This window comes from Episyrphus balteatus, chromosome 2 (assembly GCF_945859705.1).
Source record: "Episyrphus balteatus chromosome 2, idEpiBalt1.1, whole genome shotgun sequence".
Classification (NCBI taxonomy): Eukaryota; Metazoa; Arthropoda; class Insecta; order Diptera; family Syrphidae; genus Episyrphus; species Episyrphus balteatus.
In genome coordinates, this window is record NC_079135.1 from 19,795,154 (window position 1) to 19,822,772 (window position 27,619).

A 27,619-nucleotide genomic window follows, 5' to 3' on the forward strand; every position below is an offset into this window, starting at 1 on the left:
TAAGATCTATCCCTACAGACCTTTCAACTCACCAACGGCAATACAAATTGCTAAGCATAATGTCGAAAAATACTATGCTGTAGTTGGAACCTGGGAAGATACAAATGTCACTTTGACAGTTCTTGAAAAATTCATACCACGCTATTTCCATGGAGCGAAGCTGTTGTATGCATGTAAATTCAAAATTTAAAAAAAAAAAACTTCTTTTGTTTTAAATTTATTTAATTTTAATTATATTTTAGTGAATCAAGACAAAATTAGAAAGCGGAATAAGAATACTCGTAAACCCAAAGTCGATGATGATGTTAGAGAAATGATCAAGAAGAATTTCACACAGGAATATGATTTTTATCATTTTTGCAAACAGAGACTTTATAAGCAATATATTTCTCTTAAATTAAAAGAACTTGACTCCGTTTAATAATATTATGAATTAAATACAAAATTTACAAAATCAGAGTTTTTTTTATTTTATTTGTATAATTTTTAATTAAAATTATTCAGTTTTTTAATCGCGCAGGATTTATAAACCCTTTTGGGACAATTCACAAAGTCGCAAAAAGCATGCGAAATATTTGCAGCATCAAAATTTCACATAAACTTGCAATAATTGTATATATCAGCAGTTTGTGTGCATTTGCGATGGTAGAAAATTATATTGCATAACTTCACATTTGCAAAAATAAATTTTTTTAATGATTTTTAAAAAATTTTCGATATATATTTTGCGAAAAGCCATTGTAATGTTCGCAAACTTGCAAATGATACAGTAACTGGATTAAGATTGGATTTCGCATCGCCTGAGCAAGCATTTCATTTGCAAACTCATTTGAGCATCTTGGGAAAAAAATTTATAGATCGGATTCGCAAACTTTTGGTACGTTGCAGCTTAATATTTTCCTCTTAACTATAAACAAAAAGTTTGTAATACTTGGAATTATGTGCTAGCAATGGTGCCACCATTATGGTGGAATCAATTAACTTGCGAATGAACTGCAATATTTGTGTTGAATATACCTCGCAAATTACAAATACACGCTCCACAATTTACTTTTCTAGAACTTAAAAATATTTAAACTATAAAGATACTCGCAAATGATGTCTTCGCAAAGTTTGCAACACTTTAAAATCATTATATGAAATTAATTATTGCAAGCTTGCGAATAGTTGAAACTATATTAGAAGCGGAATGGGTATCACACTTAATGGTTTGCATCTTTTGCTCTAACATTTAAAAATATTAAAGCAATAAATGATACTCGCATATGATATGTTCGCAATATCTGCAACCTATTTTAATCTTTGTAATAAATGTTCGCAAACTTGCAAATGCCTGTAATTTCTATGAGCAGACCAGACATCAGGCATAAAAGTGTCCCAAGAGAGCATTGATATTCATATAAAATAAATTTGCGAACTTGTTTTTTCTTTCTAAAATTACGCAATTTTCAAGGAGAATCTCCTTACTGTCTAAAAGGCTATTTTCAAGACCCATTTATTGTCAAATTTGATTTGATCGCATATGCATTCTGTGCTTATAATGTTGCAAATTTTGCAATCTTCGCAGATATAATTTGCTCAAGAAATTCTTGAACGGAAAATTGTCTTTGCTTAGTAATCAATTAGTGAACATGATCTTATAAAACCAAGATAGTCGCCTTTTGTAAGTTTTGCAAACATAAACAAATTGTGCGCAATTATTAAGGAAGAATTTCGAAAAGTCCAAAATATGCCAAAAAGTGTTATGCTTCATATTTCCCTTAATCGCAGTTTTGCAAATTTTGCAAACTTCGCAAATATAATTTGGAACTCTTCGCTTTTTAAACTATCCAAAAGTATGATCAGGAAATTCTTGAACGAGTTTAAACAGAATTCTTGCAAACATAGCAAATCAATTTGCGAACAGGGTTTTCTTAAATTAACAAATTAATATCAGGAAGTCTCGCAATAGTCTCAAATCAAAATGCGAAGTGTGCCCTATAAATTTCACGTAAATAATTTGGGGCCATTTGTAAAAAGTTGCAAAAAAAAAGACATCAGACAGTTTTCGGAGTAGCAAATTATGACAAATTTACCTATCGCAAGGGTTGTGTTATAGAGATCTCAAAAATGTCGCAGCTCAATTTGCAAAATTTAGGCTTTTTATTTTTTACGGGACTGAAAATGAAATTGGTTTAAGAAATTTATGAGAATATGTTGGGAGAATTAATATTTTGTCGCAATAAATTTTTAAAAATGTTGGTAAAATGGTATTATTAGTTTTCAAATAAACACAAAAATTAAGCAAATTTTTTAATAATTAGAATTTATTTTAGAAATATCAATCACAGCGACTTATCTTCGGTTTTAACTCAGGTAAACCACAAAATGTATTAAAAATTATTTTTTTATATTAAAATTTTCTTAAATTTTTTTGTTTCAAAAATTAATATTTAATTTGTCATTCCCCCATACCAGATGCAATCTCTTAACGTCAAAGATCTCAACAACACCCGCAAAGCCCAACTCGATCTTGTTTTCTTCAATCGTGTACCCAAAGTTGGTAGTCAAACTTTCATGGAACTTATGCGTCGTCTATCCGAACGAAATAATTTCCAATTTCATCGAGATGCAGTACAAAAAGTCGAAACAATTCGTTTAGCTGATGATCAACAACAAGAATTAGCCGAAGTGATAAGTGATTTGCCAGAACCATCAGTTTTCATTAAACACGTTTGCTATACAAATTTCACCAAATTCAGTTTACCAACACCGATTTATATAAATGTTGTACGAGATCCGGTGGAAAGAGTTATCAGTTGGTTTTATTATGTTAGAGCACCTTGGTATTTTGTTGAAAGAAAAGCTGCATTCCCAGATCTACCATTGCCACATCCATCGTGGTTGAAGAAAGATTTTGAAAGTTGTGTTTTGTCGGGTGATCAAGAATGTACTTATACACAAGGAGTCACTGTGGAAGGTATTGGTGATCATAGAAGACAGAGTTTGTTCTTTTGTGGACATGATTATGAGTGCACGTGAGTTGTAATAAACACTTCAGATAAAAGAAATATTTTTTTAAAAAATTATTTTTGTTTCACAGACCTTTTAACACAGTTGGAGCACTTGAAAGAGCTAAATATGCAGTTGAAAGCCAATATTCGGTTGTTGGAGTCTTGGAAGACATGAATACTACTTTGTCAGTGTTTGAAAAATACATTCCACGATTTTTTCAAGGAGTTCGTGATATTTATGAAAGTAAGTCCTACAAGTATTTCAATTTACGTACTAAGGTCCTTTTTTAATTTAATATCAATTCAATTTCAATTCAATCTCAATTCAATTTCAATTCAATTTCAATTCAATTTCAATTCACTTCAATTCAATTTCAATTCAATTTCAATTCAATTTCAATTCAATTTCAATTCAATTTCAATTCAAATTCAATTCAATTTCAATTCAATTTTAATTCAATTTCAATTCAATTTCAATTCAATTTCAATTCAATTTCAATTCAATTTCAATTCAATTTCAATTCAATTTATTTAATTGAAATGTTTAAATAAGGGAAAATTGTAATGTAACAAAAATTTGTTCCAAACACAAAAAATTTTAAAAACTTAAAAAATTATTTTTTTATTAAATTTTTTTAACTTTCTATTTACAATTTTTTTATTTTTTAAATTTCAGGTAGTGCAGAATACTTAACAAAAATCAACAAAAACAACTTCAAACCACCAGTTAGCGAGAAGGTCAAGGATATTGTAAGAAAAAATTTCACAAATGAAATTGAATTCTATCAATTTTGTCGCCAGAGACTTCATAAACAATATTTAGCAGCACACTTGCCACAAAAAATAATAGGGACCCCATAATATTGACAACACACACTCAAAAGACTGTATTAAATTTTCTCTTGTTGATCTTGTACATTGTTTTTTTATTTTATTACATTTTAAGTTTTAATTTAAAAAAAAAATCCCTTCAGATATTGTATTTATTTTCTAAAATCTATATAGATTTTAAGGCATTTATGTAATTTTAATACATAAACATAATAAAACATAAAAAAAAAAATAATTATTGTAATTGTGTAATTTTATACTTTTTTATTATAATAAGAAATTTAAATTTAATCATTTTTGGTGACTTCATAAAAAATATGCAAAACTTTTACATAAAGTTTGTAAAGTATTTATATTAATTTCATGAGTATTTTTAAAATAATCACTAATTATATTATTTTATACTATATTCGAGGTACTTAACATTAAAAACAACAAAATTGTGATCACTAAATTATTAAATATATTTTTTTTTCTTTTTTCTCAACGTCTAATATTAATTTATATTTCATTTATTTAGATTTATTTGTTGTTAATGTATTTCACACTCTCACAAAACAATAGAATTTACGTATTATTTTATTATATTTTATTTTGTAGACTTGTTAAAATATCAAACTAAAACATTGTTATTAGCTAAATATATAACTTTAGTAATCAATTTAAATAAATCGTTTTATTTTTTTTTTTTAATTTTTGTAAAGATAACAAATAGGGGTGGAGTCGGCAAAGGTGATAATCGACTGTTGATAGTCAAAAACGACACTCTTGTTTCATGTTAAATGATTATATCATTAAAAAAATTGGGCTAGCCCCCAAACGACCAAAAAGTTCGCGGAATGGCAGGGAAAGGGGAGAAAATTTGACATGTTTTTATTTTTCCTTAATAATATTTTTTCTTAAGACTAATGCATTTTTATTATTGGTAAAAATGTTTTTTTTTACACAAATTTTGTTTTGTCAAGCTCTTCAAAATGGAGTGGTTATGAAGTTCTTTCTTCAGTTTTGGGAATAAAATATAATCAGAAGGGCCAAATCTGTGTTTTAAGGTGGTACATTCAATATACCCACCACATTCCTGTGAGGTAGTATTCGCCAGAGGGCACTTAAGAATTAAAGCCTTGTCATGCAAAAGCAGAATCCCCTTTGATCCACTTTTCTCTTCTTTTTTCTCTAATGACCGCTTTTCTACTTATGCAGCAATGTTTGTGTAGTATCCACCTGTTATTTTGAAACCCCATTTTTTATAATCGATTAGCGAAATCTATTCCGTATTCCAAAATTTTGAAGCCATGATTATTCCGCAGAGAATCATCTTCAACTGGCTTATTTAAACCTACAATTCCACTTATAAATCATTGTTATTCCAAGCCAAGAGTCCTAAGCAATTGACATCCCTTCAAAATAATCTGCGCAATTTTGTCCGAGTCAAGACCTAAAAAATAAATTTAATCCATAAATTAATTTTGTCTGTCGGACTCACTTGCTAACTCAACTAAAGCTCAATTATTGACCCGTTTTTTAACAAACTTGTTATAATTTTCCCGAATGAATACCCGAAACAATTTGAGGTAACAAAATTTCCTTCATGGCTTCTATAACACCTACATTTCGCGAACTTTTTGACCCAAATTTGTATTCTTCTTTTTTTAATAAAAAGTGGTCTTTTTTACTCCACTTGGAGTTTCCTAGTTTTCTGTAGCCTTGGTTCTTTTGAGAAAATTTGAGCTCAAACTTAAGTAGCCATTTATAGAATTTCTCGCATAGGAATATTTTGCAGTTTTTCATTGTCCAAAAGCCTCCTTTTGAATTCTGCACTAGAGTAGTTAAGAGCCAGCTAAAATATTTGTCCAAATAGCTGACCTGTTGGAACGAACAATCAGTATGCTGGATGTGTTTTCATTGAATCAGGAGATAACGAAAAAGATTTGTGGAAGAGGGGTAAACTATTCTAGTACTAGTACAAATTCAATGAGCCTTTATCCGGTTACTAATTTGGTAGGCTCTGTCAGGTGAAGACGTCATCTTTCCAATCCTTAAATCTCCTAGGAGTAACATCATCTTGGAGCATTCGTCATTAGATTTTGGCTACAAGTTCTCAACGAAAATTTTGTAGTTTTCTAGGAACCTACTCTCTTTGAAACATTTAGAGATGATTTTAGCTAGAAAGTGGGACAAATTATAAGGAAAAAAAAAACAACTTTGCATTTTGAAAATTTTAGTGACAAATGTGTGTTTTTTTATTTCATTAGCCTCATAATACTTTTGTATTATCTTCAAACAAAAAAAAAAAATAGTAAATTCATTTACTTCTAAATGATAAAAACAATATAATATGTAAATTATGAATTAAAATAAATAAACTTTAAAAACAACAAAATTTACAAAAAAATAAAACACCAATAAATTATTTTAAGTGAACAGATTAAATTAAAATATTAATATTATTAAAAATTCATTACATAAAACTACATTAGAAAATTATTAACAACAAAAATTTGAATATTCGAAAGAAAAATATCTATATATGACATGGATAAAACTAAATCTTTGTATGTAATTACATAATATCTCTTTTTGAGGCTTCACAGTGATTTTTTTATGAGAATGAAATCATTTTTCTTAATCATTCAAATATTTATGGAATTCATGTTGGGGATGGAGTTACTTGAAAATAAGAAACACTTTGGTAGAATCCTTTCTTTTGTTCGAATGAAGGTTTTTCTCTAAAAAAAATAAGAGACAAATTTTTTATAAGATTTCTTTGTATAACTTTATATAAACTTACTCTGCATTTCCGTAAAATGGAATATTATCGCTTTGTAATTTTTCACCAGCATATGCTATTCGAATTTCAGCTCTCATATAATCTGCGATTGAAAGCTGAAAGAATATAAAAATAAAACTTAAAATAAATACGGTCTTATATGATATTTATTTACCTTCTCATCATCAGATTGAGGATATATTTCAGAGAGACTTGGATTTTCTAAACAATTGTAAAGTTGAAGAATATCTCCTGTCTTTTTAAGTGCTTGTAGAATTCTCCATACTTCATCGTCATGTAATTTAAGAAAAGCATCAACATGTTGACTTCGAATTTCTTTTAATTTAAATCTAAAAGAAATAAACAAAAAAAAAAATTTTTTAGTAATAAATACAAAAATTACTATCAACTTTTACCCATTTATTCGTTCCAAATCATTCTCACATTTTGTTATAACATATTTTAAAATATTTTCCATGCAGGTATTGATTGGTCTCTGATAGATGTGTATATGAAAGAGAGATCTGGCTTCAAAAATATTATATATTTTACGATAATCACAATAACGATATTCAATACGAGCTCTATCGTTACTTGCACGAGCCTCTAAAATATTAAATGGTTAACATCTTTTGATTTTCTTTTAAAAAGAAAAAAAAATACTTAAAAAAACATCTTCGACATCCAGATTAACTTCAGGTGTTTTTATATCATTTTTTAAAAGATAATCACGTTGCAAATAGTCCCATTTATCCACATCTACTTCGCATATTTTGTTATTCACAATCTTAAAAATTAATAATATTTTATTAAAAAAAAAAATAAAAAAAAAATACTCACATCAAATAGAAAAAGATAATTTTCATCTCGAAGACAATTGCGATCGCCTACGATAAATGCTTTGATAAGTTCTATGGCATAAGGTCTATCCACGTCCCAATCTAAGAGACAAACTTTGAAAATTTCATCTATACAGGTACTAGCGTTCACTTCATGCTTGAAATTTTAATATTTAATAGAATTACATAATATTATTTAAATACATACATGATACTGTCCACAGCAAATGAATTCCCACGTATGAGAAAATGGACCATGGCCTATATCGTGTAATAGAGCAGCTATCTAAAATCGATACAAAGAAAAACATTTTAGTAGCAGCTCGTCACGTGAGTTCTTATTTGTCCTATAAACCAAAAACTTAACTTTTCAGGAGAGCGTTTTTAAACTTTAAAGTGGTGGTTTGCTTATATTTTTTTTTTAGCCTAATCACAGTGATTTGTATGTTTTTTGAAAGATTAGATATTTTCCCAACCAAACATAAAGCAATCTGCATGTTAGATTTTTTCAATATTGATTTAATTGAGTTTTAAAAAAAGTAGTAAAATGGACATAGGACACCTGTTCATACAGTTACAGACACATGAAAAACAAAAGCTAAAAATTTATTCTCCATTGGAATTTGTATTGGATATAGGTTACAAAAACAGAAAAAATAGGAACCCAAAAATTTTTATTTAAATCGAAACTCAATACATTCTTTATTTGAGTTTAAAAAAATAAACGAAAATATTATACAAGGGTTTTAGCTTAGAGACAACTCATTCAATATGTCTTAAACATAACTTGATTTCCTTTTGTTCAATTCATAAGTACTTTTAATCAAGAAAAATGTATATTTCTTTTCAAAACTGAACAAATTTTGCTGTGTAGATACGTGGTTCACGCAGAAACGGGACGATATGGATGATGTCCTTCTTTTTTTCATTAGAGATGGTTACCTTAGCATTAAGCAACGATACTTTTAGCAATGTAATGACTTCAAAATTTCAGTATTTCATCCTTCCTTGGAGGAGCTATTATGGGGACGTAAGTCATTTTGTGTGAATAATATAACTTCATTGGATATAGGACATTTAAGCCCAAATTTTGCATAATTATAAAGCCAGTATTTGTCCTACTGCATACAAAAACGTATATAGGACAAATAAGCATAAAATTCATCGAAAAAATTTGGTCTATAGGACAAAATCATTTTTTTTATCTCGAAAACTAAAAGAGATAGGACGATTCTGATTGCAGCAATCGAAAGAGCGTGGTCGAAAATATAAGATGGCATCTATAACTCATTTTCGTCAAAAATGGTCTATAGGACAAATAAGAACTCACGTGACGAGTTCATAAAACTGCTTTAAGAAGGTTTTTATGTCTACTACGTTATTATTTACTTAACTAACTAATGTTTTTTTAAATCAATTCAGAGCTCGATTCCCAATTAAAAAAAAAAAAAAACTACGAACTGACATAAAGATATATGAGGTTAGGAGTCTTAGAGACAATCAATTTGGCAGAGTCTCTTTTACTCTACCTCAGTTAAATGTTTAACATTATGTGTTAGTGTCTTTTATGAACATAACATTTCAACATTTTCCGGACTTCTTTATTTTTTCCTAAATTTTTGACCAAGCATATTTGCTGACCAGAAAAAAATAAATTATGGAAAGCAATATCTTGTCAATTCTAATCGTAGTGGAATATGTACCTTGAATAAATGTGGTATATTCAGAAAAATCTGATTTGCTTAGAAAAAATGAGTAACTCTCAAGTTTTAGACAGGTACTGGATGATTGGAGAGCATACGACATCGATTGCTTTAACCGTTTAAAAGATATTCGTATCCAAATCCTAATGCATTCTGGTCATAAAAAAAGTATTAAAATCAGTGGGCATTAGAGTATGGATACGAATATCTTCTAAATGGTAAAAGCAATCGATTTAATACCAAAGAACGTTTGAACCCCTAAAAGAAGGCATCTTGTTAATATGATAATAATGACTTTTGTAGAACAATCTGTTTCCTACAAGCATTATGTCTTGTCCGTTTGATTGTTATTATTGTTCAAAATGTTAAAAAATTAAGAAAACAAAATATTTTTTTAATGATTTTGTCAAACTTTTGACGGTTAGAAAAACGAAATGATCATTAAAAAAAAATAAACAAAAACTGACTTCCATGGATCAAAACTGGTTTGTATGGTTTATATAGCCAGAACACTGCAGACACCATAGCTTTCCAATACAAAAAGAATTATCAAAATTGGTTCACTCAGTCCATAGTTATGAAATATGTAACAAACATAAAAAAAAAGAAAATACATACGAATTGAATACCTCCTCCTTGTTGGAAGTCGGTAAAAAGTCTTTAAGGCTTTTTTTTGAAGAGCGTTCAATTTCCTACAAGAATATGTAAAAAAAAATTGCTATAAATTCGATTGATAAAAAAATGAGGATCTTCCTATTAATATTAAGAGCCTATATTCGGTCAGTATATTCTAGAGGTGTCTAGAAATCGATTTTTCGGAGTTTAAAATCAAAAAAATATTCAATTTTTTTTTTACCCAGCCTAATGTATACATGTGCCCATGATTATGAAAGTGGACTAAGTCACTTTTTGCATTGTTTGAAGTAAAACTTACATAATAATTTTTTTATAACGATTTAATTATATTTATTTTATGAAATCACTAGAGGAGCAATAAAGAAGATTATTTACTGCGATTTCGCTTTCAAACGAACTTTACCCCTTAAACAATAATTATTTTTAGGCTAGATTTGATGCCATTTTTAGGAGTGACTTTCCAGGAGTCCACTTTCATAATTAAGGGCACACATATGTAAGTAATTAGTTGAGTGAAGTGGAGTGAATTTCGGAAGGTAGCATTCTTAAAACAAGAACTCAAAACAATGTGAAGTTATTTACTTTCAGAGGAAAAAAAATGTCTTCTATTTATGTTAGTTCAAAAGGTGAACTATGTATGTTAATAATAGGTTTGATAGGGCTGGTGACCTAGTTCATTAAACTAAAGTTATTGCCACGAATCAAGACTTTTTCAATGATGAGCTTAAAGTATTGCGCCGTTAGAAAAATCATTTGAACAAAAGAACACAATTTTCAATAAACGATATCGGTTTAACTCTAAATTGCCAAGTAAATAGAAAGTACAAGAACGAGTATACAAAAATTAACCTAATTAAGGAGTATGAATTCTACCATTGGCAACTTATGTTGAATTGCGTGCAGAAAAAAACGACAAAGCTGCCGGAAATGAAACCAATGAAATTATCAAAAAAAAAAAAAAAAAAATAACAATGTTGATATCGAGGATCACTTAGAAATCACGAATCAATTCAACAGCTTTTTCATTAATAGCATTGTTGAATTGAACAAAAATACACACAAAAATTTAGTTTGATAGACATCGATCTAATTCTCTGCCTAATGATATTAAAATTAAAAAAACACTGTTTTACAGCTTCAGAAACTTTTAAGAAAATATGTTACACAAAATTTGTAAAAACTGTTATAAAAATGGAAATATGTACATAAAAACTAGAGATGCCGCGAACACTGGTTTGGCCGAATACCGAATATTCGGCCAAGGACACTCAGAAAAAAACGTTGGTAATTTCAAAAATTTTATAATTTGTTTCAAGAATAGATGTATGTAGCTTAAAAAATTCCCAACAACATCGTATTGTAACGATGAATAACTGAACTACTTTTAAGATAAATGTCTGAACACACTACCTAGTACTGCAAAGGTAGACATCTAAAATCGAATTATATATGAGGACTGTTCGCCAAGATCGAACGGCGGACCCATACAAGTGGTGGTCAACACATACTACAAAATTTCATATTTTGACAAAATTTGAGGAGCTGATTTCCAGCTATCGGAAAAAAATTGGAAAATGAGATACATATGCATGTCATTTTTTAGGTCTTTTCAACGCGCGTCTGATTCAATCAAAAATAATTTTCTTAACAGCACACAGAGATAGTTATTCAATGTCAAAAAACGACTTTATTTCCAAAACAGCCTATTGAACACCAAATATTTTTTCCAAAATGGCCTACGCAAAATGTTCTTTCCAATAAGGTCTCTTCAGTAAAAAAAAATATCAATTTGACGTATGATAAAATGCCTCATTACGATGATGGAGGAGTTACAAAAGTAGTTTTCGTCATCACTTAGTTCCGTTCGTCCATCTGTACAGCGTGCTAGGACCTAAACGGTCTAACGATTTTAATTAAAATTTTTGTACTTAAGGGTTTTAGTAAATAATATTAAGAATCTGTGTTTTTAGTTTTTCTCAAAAATTTGGATAATGCTTGTGATTTTTTGCGAAAATTGACTTATTTTTTAGCTTATTTCGTACCAATTTTTTTCAAAATTTACAGACTGTTATTTCTTATCATTAAAAAAAAAATGAAATATAGAGCTATTCAAATAACCAAAATAGACACTCTAAATTACAAGAGCAAGTACGTTCGATCCAGAAACGCATTTTAATTCAATTTCATTTATAAAAATGTATTTTTGTTTCTTGTTATAAACTAAAACACTGATATTGATAAATGTTTATTTACAAAAATTTTTTAAAAAAATCGTGATTTTACCTGCAAAAGAAGATTTTTTAATAGTTTTACTTCCAAAAGAAGACATAACGCAATTATACTCGCACTTTCAAAAGCAGATATACCGACTTTTTAATAAGGAATTTTCAATATTAAGACTTGAGATATATTTATTTTGAAAACTTTAATTTTATTAAAATTTCGTAAAGAATAAATTTGTAGAATAGTGGAGTAACTAAAGCTCAAAAATTGGCAATATTAGGGAACCCGGCCGAACAGCTTAGATTTTGATGATCTTTTTTTTCAAACGTCGGTAATTAAAAATACTTTAAAGTCTATAGATTAAAAATTGCCGGTGTTGCCGTTTTGATTTTTTAGATTTAATTGAAGATTTTTGTGAACAAAAACAAATTTTTTTCAAAAATTTTTCTTAAATTTCATAAATCAATTGATGCCAAAAGATTGTCTAGGAAATTCAAGGAAAAAAAATATACGGGAGTGAGGGACAATCTTCCATAGTTCAAGCGATAGATGCAATTTTCTTATTAATTGACTTCAAACACAAAAAAAATAAATTGCACGACTGGGGTCGCACGTACTTGCTCTTATGCTTAATGTAACTATAATGTTAAAGCTTTTTATTCAAAAAATTTAAAATTTGATATTTTGAAGAAATTTCATAAGTAGTATAAAAAAAATTAAATCTGGTTTTATAATTAATTAAACTCCGTTTTAAATTATCTTAAAAAAAAAAACAAATATGCCATTTTATTTCTCGTATAAAAAGGTATTTTTAGAAAAAAATTTTCGAAAATTGTAGGAGCCGTTTTTTAAAAAAATAGTTTTTTATATATAAAAATTTTTTAACATTTTTCAAAAAAAAAGTTGGTATGCCATATTGAAGAAATAATTAATTTACACATAAAAACTAAATTTCAAAATTTTTCATTGATCCGTTTTCAAAAAATTGATTTTTCAAAAAAAAATTTTGAAATATTTTTTAAAAAACCAAAAATGCGTTTTTTGAAAATTTTCTAAAATTTTAATATTGTCTTTACTTACACACTTTTGTATAAAAATTTTTATTTAAATCGGGTTAATGTTGTACGAGATATTCAGAAACGAAAAAAACCGTTCTATGACAGGTACCGTTAATAGCGGTACAAAAAATATTTTTTTTATTTAAAAAGTTGGCTCTTATGTGTAGTACTACACACAAAAATTTTAATCAAAATCGTTAGAGCCGTTTTTGAAAAAAATTAACTTTTCTATTTCCGTTATATGGCAGGTACCGTTAGTTTTGGTCATAAAAAAAAAATTTCAATTTCCCCTCTAGGGAATCACCAAAAACTGCTAACTACCAAGTTTGAAAAAAATCACTTCACTCGTTTAGGCTGCAGCTCCAGATAGAGACAGACACACAGACAGACAGACAGACAGACAGACAGACAGACAGAATTGCCGGACCCACTTTTTTGGCATTCTCCATCATCGTAATGTCATGTAAAATTGTTATCTCGAGTTCGATTTTTTTTACGAATCCTAAACTTGCCCTATAGTACCTATATCGCAAGTAAAAATATTTGAACACAACGGCAACACCTACAATATTCAAATATACATTTTTTTAAAGCTAGAAGCTTAGTCATATATGTAAAATTAAAATTAAGTTAATTGAATGAATGACTTTTGAAAGAATGGTAATTGAACTCAGATTTTTGAAAAAAAAAAAATTATTGAAAAAATTTTAACATGTCGTTTTTTAAACTTGGTCGTAATATAAAATGCATTTATTTTCAAATTTTTTTGGCCGGATTTATTATGATTTCAAATTATAAAAGGAAATGTCAATATGTATTACGGTTTATGAAAAAAATTAAAAAGTATTTCATTTTCGAAGAACTTTTTTTAATAAAAGTTTTGAAAAAAAATGTAACTTATTTTTTTTTTTAAGTTCAACATCTGAACATAAAATTATTTTTTATTCATTTAATAACCCTTACTGTTGAAAGTTAAATAGCAAAAATTTAAAGTTCCTATTTACCACAGTCTTTGAGAAAATTAATTATTTCATTTCAAAAATTCAGTTTTAATAAAAAAAACCATTGAAATTGAAGTAATTTTTCATTTTTTTTTTTTCAAAAGTGTGATATATTTTACCTTTTTTGCTTCCAAATTCAACTGATAATATTTATGGCCAAAAATTTTTTTTAAATAAATTCATATTTTATTAGAAAAAGTTTGGAAAAAAGTCATTTTAAATTTTTCTAATAACATTTTTTTTTTAAATTCTGAGTTTGAGGACCATTTTTTCAAAAAGTCTTGATTAAATTTAGTGGATTTAAATTTAAGCGATAAGAATGAGCTTCTGGCTTTTTAAAAATGTATTTTAAAATATTGTAGGTGTTGCCGTTATTTTCAAAATATTTTTTTTGTGTTTGAGGTCAGAATGTTAGAAAATTGCATTTATCGCTTAAACGATGGAAGATTGTCCCTTACTGCCTCATATATATTTTCCTTAAATTACCTAGAGAATCTTTTGCTATCATTTGTTTTATGAAATTTAAGCAAAAAAAAGGTTTTGTTAAAAAAAAAATTAATTTTAATTTTAAAAAACAATACGGCAACACCGGCAATTTTTAATCTATAGACTTTAATTACCTACGTTTGAAAAAAAAAAATCGTCACAATCAGAGCTGTTCGGCCGGGTTCCCTAATAATTTGCTTTTGTTACTCTACTAGAAGATTATTTTGCTCTATATCTTCTGTATTACGAAGTAAAGGTTTTTGGCATTTTACTCAAAACTACCTTCAGGTCAGATAGCTGGTTTCAGAAATCACCTCCTCATTTGCTAAAGTCTACCTTTCTTCTCCTGGGACAAGTGTTTACAGTGAAAGACTATTTTTCGAAGCAGGAAGAGTCTACAAAGATAAACGTAATCGTTTACTACCAACAAATGCGGAACAAATAGTTTTCACAACACCACAACTTGCCCTTAGTAGATTTTAAGTGCTAAAATTAAAATTTTTTAATAAAACACACATTTTGGTATAATAATTTATGTCTTTTTTCTTCTCCATTTGGTATTCGGTATTCGGCCGAATAGTTAAACTATTCGGCCGAATACCGAATACCAGAAAAATAGGCAGAATAGGCCGAATACCGAATAGTGGCCGAATGTTCGCGGCATCTCTAATAAAAACCCTGTTATTATTATTTTAAAAAGCCTACGAAGATATTTTTGAAGATCTTGCCAAAGTTCAAGCTTTTAACCCCATTAATGTCTTGTTCGCTTAGTTTTATTTATCAATTGGTATAATTATATCCCTTGCTACTTCTGTGTTATGTGAATCAACAAATTGCATTTAATTTTAATATCTTATAAGAAAATTTATCAACAAATTTATCGTTACCTATTACAAAAATTTTTGTTTTTTTAATTTATTTAAATCTTATTCAAATGTAAATATTTTTTAAACAAAACTAGTGGTAAATTTGCCTAAGGTTACGCAGAGAGCCTACGTTTGTTTTTCATTATACAACTTTTATTTCAAAAGATATGACTGTTATTAAATCTAAAGTTTTTCAGTTTAACTACTTAAATAGAGTTTCAGCAGAGAAATGCACCACGTTATTTTATCAAAGGCTCTTTTAGAATTGTTTTAAATGTATTCATTTTACATAAAAAAAATTATTTTTTTAAGTGTCACATCATTAAACTTTATATACTTACTGTAACAACTTTTCTATAAAAATCAGGTATTTTAAGATCTTTGGTATTCTTTTCAAGTGCATCTAATGTTTTATCAGCTAAATAATATGTCCTGTAATAAAATGAGGTAGATTAATTAAATAAATTGAAATTTAATAAACAAATTTATTCATACAAACCCAATACAATGATCATGACGATTACTATTTGCTTGTGGCAAAGTTTTGTACGTTACACCAAGTTGTTTAATTTTTTTAAGCCTTTGAAAATGTGGAGTTTGAATGATATTAAGAATATGCTTTGGAATAATTATAGTTCCATGAACAACATCCGTGAGCTCCATCTGTAAATTATATTCAAATAATTCTTATATTCTTTTGAACTTGCAACAAAAGACAATTTAAATAAAGAGAATAACCAGATAAGATAAATGCAATTCAATCAAACAATAAGGAAGCTAATTTGTTAAAAAGATAACAATACATTTATATTGCTATTGACTCTTGAAAGCAGACACCTCGAAAGTTAATGGTATCAAGGTTTAGTAGTCGGTGAAGGTATTCACCTTTTGCAGAGAATCTTGTGTGTTTTTGTTAGCCTTTAGCAAGATTCACAAACGAACATTGAAAAAAAGTAAACTTTCTATTCCGATGCCGATAATCTTGTAAGCTATTTATAGAATGAATGACTAATTGACAACACTTTGTTGCATTCATTTGTTTGTTTATTACTCATTTACATGCCACTTGGTGGAACGTGCTGATAAGAAAATATTACGTTTAGTTTACTTTTATTTAAACAAACAAGAAGTTTAATCAAGTTTCATTTTTATATTTTTTTTGCAAGGTATTGTTTAGATGTGTTTTTTTTTTTAGGAGATTGAAATAACATACAAAAGATTTTAAATGCATTAAATTGTCTAGCTATTTATCGAGATGTTAATAGTGATTTATTTTAAATAAAAATAAAGATTTATTTACCTTGACTACGAACTATGCACGAAAATGGTTGTGGTTGAAGTGAAGCAAAAGTGACATTTGCTGTCACTTTGACAAGATAGTAAATTGATAGGGCGTGTTCGTTTTTAAAACTGTCTGAATAGGTGTGTTCATTTTAAATAGTCCCAATAGACGTGTCCCATGAATAGACATTTTATTGATTTTTTTAATGGCACGTTTATAAACAAGAAAAGAGGTATTAAGGCCTTAACTACATTGCGTCGCCTCAATAAAATATTGTCGTATGTGCAAAATTGAGGTTTTGAGATTTGAATGCAGTTTTGCTAATTGATTTTTTCTCCTTCATTCTGTGAAATCCGTTTTTCGATATCTGTATCCGTTTCCGAGATAATCGCTATGCATTTTGTCGTATGTGTAGGTTTACAAACATTTTCAGTTGCTTTTTGTCGTAAGTGCACAGAAAACGTGCACATACGACAAAAAATATCACATACTACAATTTTTTCATACAAATCTGTGTTTTTCTTCGTTCGGTAAATTATTGTCGTATGTGCTGTTTTTGCAACACATACAACAATATTTTACTGGAATTTCAGTAAACGTTTGTCGTTTGTCCCATAAGGAAATACACTGACGAGTGTAATTTCAGTTGCAATCAAGATGTCGAGCAGGTCGGACGAGTCGACCTGCGCCAAGTTTATCCGAGGAGCATATGCTCTATTTTATGCATACAAAATGCATAAAATAGTGGTTTTATGATTTTATTAATTTAGCATACGTAACGAAATATTGGAAGATGAATTCTTTGATGCCGATCCTTTAGGTTCCCCCAATGTTTCAAATCCAGTGACAATGAAAACTTGGCCCTACGAAATTTGTATGAAGCTTTTATCGTGCTATCTTAAAACCTTAATAATTTTAATTCACCTTGAATAGTAATGCCCACTTTTCACGAGTCGATTTTAGCCGCACGATATGTGGGTAGACTAGGATTTTTCTATGGGGATTGTCACTTTAGTCGCCTGCGACTTACGTTCACACGGGTCGAAAAGCTTCGCCGCAACGCAAAAATCTACTCGTGAAAAGTCCCCATAACTTAATTTTAGTAAACTGTGATCCCATTAATTCTAAAATTGCTTTAAAAATAATGTACCTATTATTTTTTTTTTTCTATTTATGTGATTTTATCTTTAGGAAAGAATTTTACTGTGAAGTCTATAACCCATAGTAATATACCTACCCGAATTAAGCGAAACCTCGATTTTAACAAAAAATAAAACATAAATCTCACTTCCAAATTAAAAAAGTTCTATCATTTTATAGGTAAACTGCTTCTATCTAAACCAATTGTTTAGAAGTTAGATGTAGGTATGTTATTTTACCATTGATGTTTTTTGTTAAAATCGAGTTTTGCTAAACTCGGGTTATTGCCAGGAGCCAATGTGATTTTAAAAAGTTAATAAATTAACGTTAGATATTTGTTTTTCGCATTGAATTTGACATCTATTTGTCGTTTGTCGTAAACAAGTTTCGAATAAAACTTTGCTTATTTTTGTCGTATGTGTCATCAATTTTTCGTATGTGTTTGGCTAACAAATAGTTTCTGTGAAAACGTAACATACGACATCGGCATATTGGAGAAAATTGACTATTATTTGTTTCTGGATTGGAATATTGAAATAATTCTAACATAATTCAATAGACAAATATTTTCTGTATTATGTCATGATATTTTTAAAAAAATTCACCGTACAGTTTTCGAGAAAAAAAATCTGAACTTAAATTGCGTTTTCCCAAAAGTAGCCGAATGTAACATACGACATTATTTTATTGAGGCGACGATTGGCCAATTTTTGCATAAGTACAAAAGTACAAATATTTTCTTTCTCGCTAACACAATTTGTTTTTTAAACAGAGTATACAAATTGTTTTTTAGACCAAAAAAAAATAAGCTTTATGCATACTTTTTGTAATTTTTCCATTTTGAAAAATCACCACAAAATCAGTTTGATAATGTCGCACAATTATTACAAGACTGTAGTAACTCAAAAAAAAAAAAACAAATGTCTCACTGGATTAGCGAAAATCTTTTTATTTACAATCAAAATTATAAGAAAATAATGTTATTGTGTAAAATATGATGGCACCTCAAGCAAACTTTTTGGGTCAATGCAGTTAAGGCTTAGTATAAAATATAAGAAATATTCATAAAATGGTGTAAACTCTTTGTGAACCTAGTAAAATGATAAATGTGGTAAACGAACTGTCAACCCAACTTAAACAACAGATTCTTTCTGTAAATTGAAACAAGTTGTTTTTAGAAGTTCGAAATTGTTTAACAAACTCTAATAAGTTGTTTAAATACTGTTAAAGAAACTTAACCGAAGAAAACTTGTTTTTCATATAAGCTTCGGGTAATGAACTTATAGAATTTAACCTTCCGAAGGCAAGTGGGGTTACCCATCACCCCATCACGACAGCCTACTACTATTGGAATGGCGGTTAACTTGTGGGTACTGTACATACTTTTATACACACATCATACATACGTAGGTTTTCCTTTCACGAGAAACACACAAAATTACTTTTACATATACATACACACGTATTTACATACATTTATTACAAGGCAATTTTCGGAGAGAAAAAAAGCTCATCAAAAGAAAATAAATATTTTGGTATAGGTCATCTCTATGATAAAACAAAACAAGTATTCAATACCCTTGAGAACTTTTCCTTAAAGGAAGATTTTGCGCATTGGGGATACTATAGTTTTTTTTTTTTATGTCTCGGGGAATATTTATAGATTTGTAGTATAGGTATAGATACATAATGGAAGAACAAAGTCTATGATATAATGATATTGTCCCAGGTCATTGGTCCAATGACTTATAATATAATTAATTTTTTGAAGGGCATATCAAGGTCACGTGAAAATACCGAATGAAAAATAAAATCCTTAAAGTATCTACAAATAAAAGTTATGTGTGATTCCATTCTACTGTCAAATTTGTGTGTTAGAAAATGATTTCAGTTAGAATGTTCGGAAAAACACAGACGCCAAATTTCAGAATTTAATGGAAATTCTTTGTGGAATGAGTTTTCTTTCCACTTTCTGTCTAGACTCTGCTTTCTGTTACATGTACAGAACAGACACGATTGCTCTCACATTTTTGAAGTGTGTGATAGTGTGAGCATGCTTATGGTCCGTTTCCGTTGTCACCATTGGGCAATTTGATGCATGATTTTTTTTTATTTTTAATGAATTTTCGTGCTTTTTTATATTATACATATTAACTTTCACAAGAATAAAATATTCTTGCGTGAAACGGTGGTAAACCCGGCAATCATTTACGGAACATCTAAAAAACACCTGCTATAATTTTTAAAACGATTGCTGCTCATTTTGATCCACTTGTGACAAAGTTAGATTAAAAATGAGTAGGTCACTGTGGCGTATACGTAACTTTTTTTTGTTTATTGAACAATCTTAGTACGCAGATCTCGCAGAGCTGGCATTTTTCGTCCATTTAATTTGTAACACATACAAATGTACAATTTGGAACAAAAATGTGTGTAGGTACTGTGGCAAACAAGTTCCTACTTTATAAATAAAAAAAGAATATTCTTTGAGCGTTATTAACGTTACCGTCCATAAAACCATTTTCTTGATTTTAACGAAAATTTGTAAAAAAAAAAATTAAATTTTATATTTGAAAAATCATTTTTTGAAAACGAATTAATGAATTTTTTTTTTTTTTGGAAACTTTGTTTTCATGTCTTGATTCATATTTTTTTCTAATGAGATTTCAATTTTTCGTTTTTTTTTCAAAGTTTTGAAAATTTTAAGTTTTGAAAATTCTTGTATTTTAAAAAGAAAAGACTTTTAAATAAATTTATGTATATTTTTTTTTTGTTTTTATTTTACTATTTAGAACTTTTAATTAAAAATATTTTTTTATGAATTTTTAATACCTAAACATAAAATAAATTATTATTTTTATTATTAGTTTTTATACAAAAAGGAGGAAACAGAGCCATCAGTCTCAAAAAACGTCTTTAAAACATTTTTAAAAGATATAAAAGAAACTACATTTCGGAACACCTGTTGGTATAAGACCATGTCAATGCGATTAATAATACTTTTTTATCAGTCTGAAATGGCAACTCATAATATCATCTTTTAAATTGCTCACATTACGTGAGAGTTTGAATGTTTACTTGATAGTTTTTTAACTCAGTTATAGCTAAAACGTGCAAAGTAATAAAAAGCCGGTCTCTCGCTTGCGAGAAAATATTAAGAATATAAAACAAAAACTATAACCGAGAGAGAGAGAGAGAGAGAGAGAGAAATAAAGCTTCAAATTTGAAGAGTATTGTTAATAAGCTTATTCTCTCAATTTTAAGTTAACATTTTGCGAATGCCTATCGACTATGATATGGTTGGTTATCTAGAGAAAAGCTTTTTTTTCAAAGCATAATCACATACTTGGTGGGTGGTGAATGGTGGTGGTTGGTAGATGAAGGTGGAGTGGAATGGAAAGTGCTTTCTCCGCCGAATTTTCAAAAAAAAAAAATATTAAGCTATTACTCGAATACTGTATCTCAGTTTGTTTTGAACTGTTCAAGTTTGCGAGCGGTTTACAACATTTTGTTTATATTTTATTTTTCCTTTTATACCAATGTAAATCTTTTCTCCGTTCTCTCTCTCAATCGAATATCAAGAAGAACCCTTAGGTATAGTACACTAAAGAGTCAAGATTTAATTAATTGCTGTCGCCCCATCTAGTGTCATTTTTAGTGCAGTGTCCGCGCTGTCCGTCCATTTCTCTCAAAACACCACTGATTTATCAATCTAAAATTCAGCTGGCTGGACGTGTGTGACGAGAAGAAGAAAAAAAAAAAACACATTGTTTTTGTTTAATGTTTTTTTTATTTTTGTTCTATTTTGTTATGACTAAAGAAATATAAATTTTTTTATTAATAAAAAAACAAAAAAAATCATCATTTTGTTTATATTCTTCAATCTTCGCTACGAAGTGAACTTAATTTCGATATAAAAAAATGTTTTCTTGCCCCTCGTGTGTTTGAAAATAAAACTTGTGCCAACGACCTTGCAACGCCCTTGAATGACATTCTTACTACGCGACGACAACGACGACGACCGATGGAAAAGAGAAGAACGCTCAACCGTTGGTTCTGAATTTATCTGAAAACATTCGTCTCCTAAAAAACACTCCTTTAATAAATTTTTGCGGTGTTTTTTTCTTTTTGGCCTTTTTTTAATTTGTATTTATTTAGTTAAATTGATTCATTTTCTTGAAAATAAGAATTTGTTGTATCTAACTGAAATTAATTAAAATTAATTAAAAAAAAATTAAACCCTGGTGGTTACTTTGTGAAACGTGTTTAAGTGTTTTTTTGTGCAAATTTGTGTTAAATAAAACAAATATTTTTATTATAAATTGCATAAGGATTAAAAAAAAAAAAAAAAACATTTTTGGGGCTAAATTAAATATATAGGTAAGTTAATTGTTTTTTTTTTCTTTTTAAATTCTATTATTATAGACTATAAGAGACTCTCCCACAAATTGTTTTTTTTTTTTTTTTGTCAAGAAATCTATTTTTACCATGCACCCCGCATATATTTGACACATCGAAATTGATATTAACCATTCGCCATTATAATTCTCTTAACACGAAATGGGACATAATTTTTAATTGCTTTTCTTATTTCGTCTTAGAAATCTGCCTTCAAATATATTAAAGGTCAATTTAATTAGTTAAATAGTTATTTAAAAAAAATATGAGTAAAAGTTACATAAGTTTATTAAAAAAAAAAAAATTATTTAAAGAATGTAATAAAAAAAAAAGCGGGAAGTCATTCCGGTGTTGACCTATAAAGGTAACTAGCAAAAATATGACGTGACATCCTTTGAATGAACTGGCAATAGGTTATTTTTTTTTTTTTTTTGAAGGTGTTCTACTTATGAGGTTAAGTCACGAAAGGTTAGTTGTGGGAAGCAGTTTCAATTTCTTTGAAACAAAAATTATTTCAAATTTAAAGTGTTTCTAGCCACTATTCAATGTTTAAGTGGCACATTTAAACATGAGCCTTTGAAATATATATGTAGTTCCATTGCATGCAAACGAAGTTTAATTTCTTGTTCTGTTCTTGCAAACCTTCCCTACTAACAATCTATAATGCTTTACAGAAGCAACAATTGCATCTGTAAGCCTTTATAGAACCAAAATAGTTTGTCGGGTTAAGGAAGAGGATCGTACAGGTACACTTGCAAGGAAATTATGCCGAAAATCATTTTTTTATCAACACAACGTTGGTTTCAATTAATGCCTCTATTTTTTTTTTGTTGGTTGCAACGCAACCAATTCCTATTTAGAGCAAAAAAAAATCCATTTAAAATTACCAAATAAATTCATTTTTGATTTGTTTGATAACAAATTTAACTCTTTAAGTTCATAAAATTCAATCCACTTTGGATTGAATTTAAATTCAAAAAAGGTCACGAAGATAGGAATTATCTTTAAGTTTATCTATATGAAAAAAATGTTACGCATACGCCAGAGTGACTTTATACTTGTATGGCGTTTTTAAGATCTTCAGGACATGCATGTCCTGACTAAACCCTAAGTCTTAGAAAAATGTTTTATACCTTTTTGAAAAGTGTGTTTAATATTGAAAAGAACCTTATCAAAAAAATTTAGACTATATCTAAAAATAGCCTAATAAGTCAACATATACCTATTTCAAATGAGAACAAAGTTTAACCCTCTTGGGGCGCCATCTAGCGTCAAAATAAAAATCTGAAAAAATTAGGGGATTTTCTTTTTATTACAGTTTTTCCACTTAGGAACTTGATTCAAAAATAACGAACGCCCTAATGTATACTTATGTATTGTTTCGTTTTTTTTTTTACTTCGAATTCTTTTTCATACAATAATTTTTCATAAGTTCCCTATCCTTTATATGGTGTTTCATTTACTTTGTATTTCGATCGCTTCGCCCAACTATAACTTTGCCTTATGTTTTCTTGTTATTTATTTATTTCGCATTTTCATCAAAAGTCCAATATAAGTTATTTCGCTTAGGTTCCTTTCGCTTATGTTCATTTCGCTTTGTTTTTTACTTCAGCATCAGGTTATTTCGACTTCAAGTTTATGGATTGTTTAGGGTCTTTGAAGAATTTTAGTTTAAAGCTAAGACAATCGTTAAAATTTAAAAGGTCTTTTATTTGAAATAAAACTAATTCCAAGATTGTACCAGGATGTTTTTTAGTGCATATCCCAAAATTTCCCATTTTTTCAAAAATTACCATTTTGTCATATATATGAATGTTTTTTGCATTCCATTGTTTTGATTCTTAATGATAATGGACATAAAAACCTTCATGCAAAATTTGGTTTCTCTACCATAACTTTAAAGGGTTTTTCGATAGTAACTTTACAACTGTTATAATAATATGGGTTGGCAGATGAAAAACAGGTATAACTTTCAGAGACGTCAAATTGTCTTGATTTTAGATTTTTTGGCATCAGCATTAAAAAATACCTCAAAGTCATGTATCATATGTGTATATAATACCATCGTCTATTTTTGATAATTTTGAAAATCTCCATTTCGCGCTTTGACGTTCAAAATCGCGACTTGCGGACATGAGATTTTTCTAGACTTTTGAGATATGTTATGGTATGCCAAAACGAAGGTATTGAGCAAAAAAAATTTCTATTACCATTCATTCCGAGGTTTACCCCTTCTTTTTTCACCTTATTTGACTGTATTATACGGTTTTTACGTTTTGTATTCTACTCTCACGAAAAAAAAACAGTAAATTTTACCGATTTTCCTACATTTCTTACAATAATGGTAGGCTGTAGTACAGGATAGATACAGATACCCACATAAGACCCACATTCACACAAACAGATAAAATTGCAGAACCGCATTTTTTGAAGTTTTTCTCAAATAAAAATATTGCTTTTTTAAAGTGAATCTCTGTACGCATCTTGTAAAAATGAAGCTTAACGGCACCCAACATAGCTCAAGCATTTTTGAATATTTTATCTTGAAATTTAGTATACATTTTTAAAATAATATTTCACACAGAAACACGTAAGGGATTTATAAAATATTAGTATTATTAGTATTTGTCACGCATTTAAAGGTACTATACGATTTCTAAGCCAAAAAACAACAATAATTACTTATAAATTATATTCTAGTTAATTTTATTTGTAAATATTTAATTGTTTAAATTGTAAATATTGAACACTGATTAAGTTATGCTGCTTTCCGTTTTGTTTTTTTCTCTCTGTTTTTTAAGCACTCCAAAAACTGCTTTAAAGCAGCTCCTCATATTGAAAGTAAAAACATTTTAACATCAAGTTGGATAAAAAGTAGATGTTCTTAAACTGAATATGTACCTATTAATCAAAATTCGAAAGAAAAGGAAATTCACTTACAAAGTTAGGCTTCACGATCCCTTGAAATAGGACTTCTTTATATGATTAGTATCCTTAGTATGAAATAAATTGGAATATAAGAAATAATCAAATATTTATTAACTTATATTTGCACTTCCTTCCTAACACGTGACAAAAATTGTTTTCACTCAACTACACTGTAAGAGTATGTAGGACTTTTATGTATGTATAGTTTTGCAAATTAAATAAGTATGTATGTACAGTAGCGAGCAAAAAAAATGCAAACGAAAAAGTTTTAAAGAGTTTTGAACAAGAACTAAGTTACCAAATTTGGCATATTGAAACTGTTTTATTTTCATTAAACAGAGTCAATTTGTTCAATATTTTACCCCAAAAACATTATTTGGTCAAAAGTCTACCTTAGTATGTGTTTTTAGACGAGCAAAAAAATGCAAATGTTTTTATTGTTTGCATTTTTTTTGCTCGCTACTGTAGGTATACATAAACAAGCAGCACACATGTTTCAAAATATTGATTTTAACATCTTCTATATTTAGCTATTTTATTTCCCAAGTACAAGCTAGCTACCTACATACCTTTTTTTTGAACTTTGTCAACTTTCTTATCTTAGACCAAAGTATCCCTACCAAAGTATCCCTAAGGTTAACTGAAATCATTTTTTCATTATAATGAATGACATAATGAGCCATCAATGGAGTTTACAAATTAATTTGATCAGTGTGTCATATGATTAAAATGTCCAACACTTTGCCATGGTTAACTTTCTAGAGTGATAGGCTTTAGCTATTGTGAATAAATGTAGGTAATCTCATCTGTATTATTGATGTTTTGGTCCAAATAAAAATAATAAAAATTGTTTATACAAAAAAAATTACATTTTCCATTCCGTTCTAATTTTTAAATTGTATATAGGCAGAGTACCTACATAAGTAAACAAAGCAAAACAAAATTCTTATTTGAATTCATACTTAACGATTAAATTGATGACAAAGTATTGAGTCAAAAAGATTCGGCTTTCGCTTTCATATTATTTTTAAATTAATATTATATAAAATTTGGGTATGAACATGAACAACACCCATTCTGACGTTTATTTGCTTGTATTGTTTTGAAAACAATCACACGTGTTATGGTTATTTAACCCACGCCCACAATCCTACAATATGTTACACATTCTAACTTAGAAATGTCAAAGAGCCAAAAAATAAAAAAAAAAAAATTAACATCAATAAAGAGGAGGAGGCATCACCGCAAAAGAAAGATAGATTCAGTGTTGCCATATAGCTTTGATGTGATTTCGATAAAATTTTCAAATGAAACCATACATATGCTAAAGTAGTAGATCAATCGTCAATCCTCATTCTTCACCACAAAATTTTTTGCTCTCGTTCTCTATCATACACACCATGCGGTGGCAAAAATTAAAAGAAATAAAAGAGAAAATGCATATAAGAAGAAAAAAAAAAATATACAAAAAATTATCTCAACGAAAGAAAAATACAAAATAAATCTTCTAAAAATAGATGCATTTTTTTTAAATATTGCAATGTAGATACGAATAAGAAAAGTGTAATTATACATTTGCACATATAGCGATATGGTTAAGGTGACCATACGTATGTTTTGATGTTTAAAAATCTTAACTGATTAATTGATTTATTTTAATGATTTTGTTTAAAACTTAAGTACGTTTCTTCTTAGTTACTGGCTCTGATATTTTAACGAGTTATAAAATATGATGTTTTTCCTCTTCCCTTTAGCCTGAAATTGCACCAAATAACACTCTTAATATTAGGAGGACTCGTTTTTATGTATATCCTGGAGTGTTGACATTTTTTACGGACTTCCAATTCGTCTGTATTTTTTTATTTTCGTTTTTTTTTTTTTATGTTTGTTACCTCATAACTTTGGACTAAAGTGAACCAATTTTGATAATTTTTTTTGTATTAGAAACCTGATGTCTGCAGTGTGGTTCCATTTCAATTTCGTCCAGTTATGGCTATAGAAACTAGAAACCCAGTTTTGATCCATGGAATTCGGTTTTGTTTTTTTGATAAAAATGATTATTTTTTTAAATATTCGATGAAAGTTTTAAATTTTCATAACTTTTTTTTGTGAGAAGTAAGTGTATTGAAACCACCTTAGTGTTTAGTTTTATGTACCTACATGGAGTTTTTAAATATTGTTCTTTAAATTCTTTCTCAAATAAGAAAAAAAAAAATAAAAAAAGATACACATACGCCCTAGTGATCTTGAAAATTTAGTTTTCAAAAATAATTTTTTTTTTTCAATTATCTGCATATTACAAAATAAAATTGTTTTTACTCTCAAAATTTGTATTAAGGGGCAAAAAACGCATATTTAGTTATAAAAAAAAATGTCAGCATTGCCAATTTTCAACCGATTTTCGAATTTCTACCTATTTTCCATGTAATGATGTATAAAGCATTTAAAAAGTGTAAAAAAACCTAGGC

The 27,619-nt window shown here is 28.4% G+C and overlaps 3 protein-coding genes across 4 annotated transcripts in view; 2 read left to right on the forward strand and 1 right to left on the reverse strand.

The window, feature by feature from the left end:
- Nucleotides 1-4,258, forward strand: part of LOC129910590 (heparan sulfate 2-O-sulfotransferase pipe) — a 113,037-nt gene extending 108,779 nt beyond the window's left edge. The window contains exons 4-6 of one of the 2 annotated variants that reach the window (XM_055988021.1): nt 2,458-3,017; nt 3,083-3,237; nt 3,670-4,258. In XM_055988021.1, coding sequence (XP_055843996.1) covers nt 2,458-3,017; nt 3,083-3,237; nt 3,670-3,854 — 900 coding nt within the window. In that variant the 3' untranslated portion in view covers nt 3,855-4,258. Of the gene's footprint in view, nt 1-18; nt 174-242; nt 458-2,457; nt 3,018-3,082; nt 3,238-3,669 lie in introns of those variants that run through there. The other variant, XM_055988022.1, reaches the window with a different exon arrangement.
- Nucleotides 4,259-6,206: 1,948 nt separating this feature from the next.
- LOC129910592 (deoxynucleoside triphosphate triphosphohydrolase SAMHD1 homolog) lies at nt 6,207-16,085 on the reverse strand. Its single transcript, XM_055988024.1, has 9 exons — nt 15,903-16,085; nt 15,745-15,835; nt 7,639-7,716; nt 7,432-7,587; nt 7,255-7,378; nt 7,008-7,197; nt 6,767-6,941; nt 6,613-6,707; nt 6,207-6,550 (listed from the first exon to the last, which is right to left on the reverse strand). Exons 1-9 carry the CDS (start codon nt 16,064-16,066, stop codon nt 6,472-6,474), a joined length of 1,152 nt encoding a protein of 383 aa, XP_055843999.1. The 5' UTR covers nt 16,067-16,085; the 3' UTR covers nt 6,207-6,471.
- A 5,205-nt stretch (nt 16,086-21,290) lies between these two features.
- The window catches only part of LOC129910588 (glycogen-binding subunit 76A), a 29,285-nt gene continuing 22,956 nt past the window's right edge, over nt 21,291-27,619 (forward strand). Inside the window, exon 1 of the mRNA XM_055988017.1 lies at nt 21,291-22,205. The gene's annotated coding sequence lies outside the window, so the exon portion shown is untranslated. The remainder of the gene's footprint in view (nt 22,206-27,619) is intronic.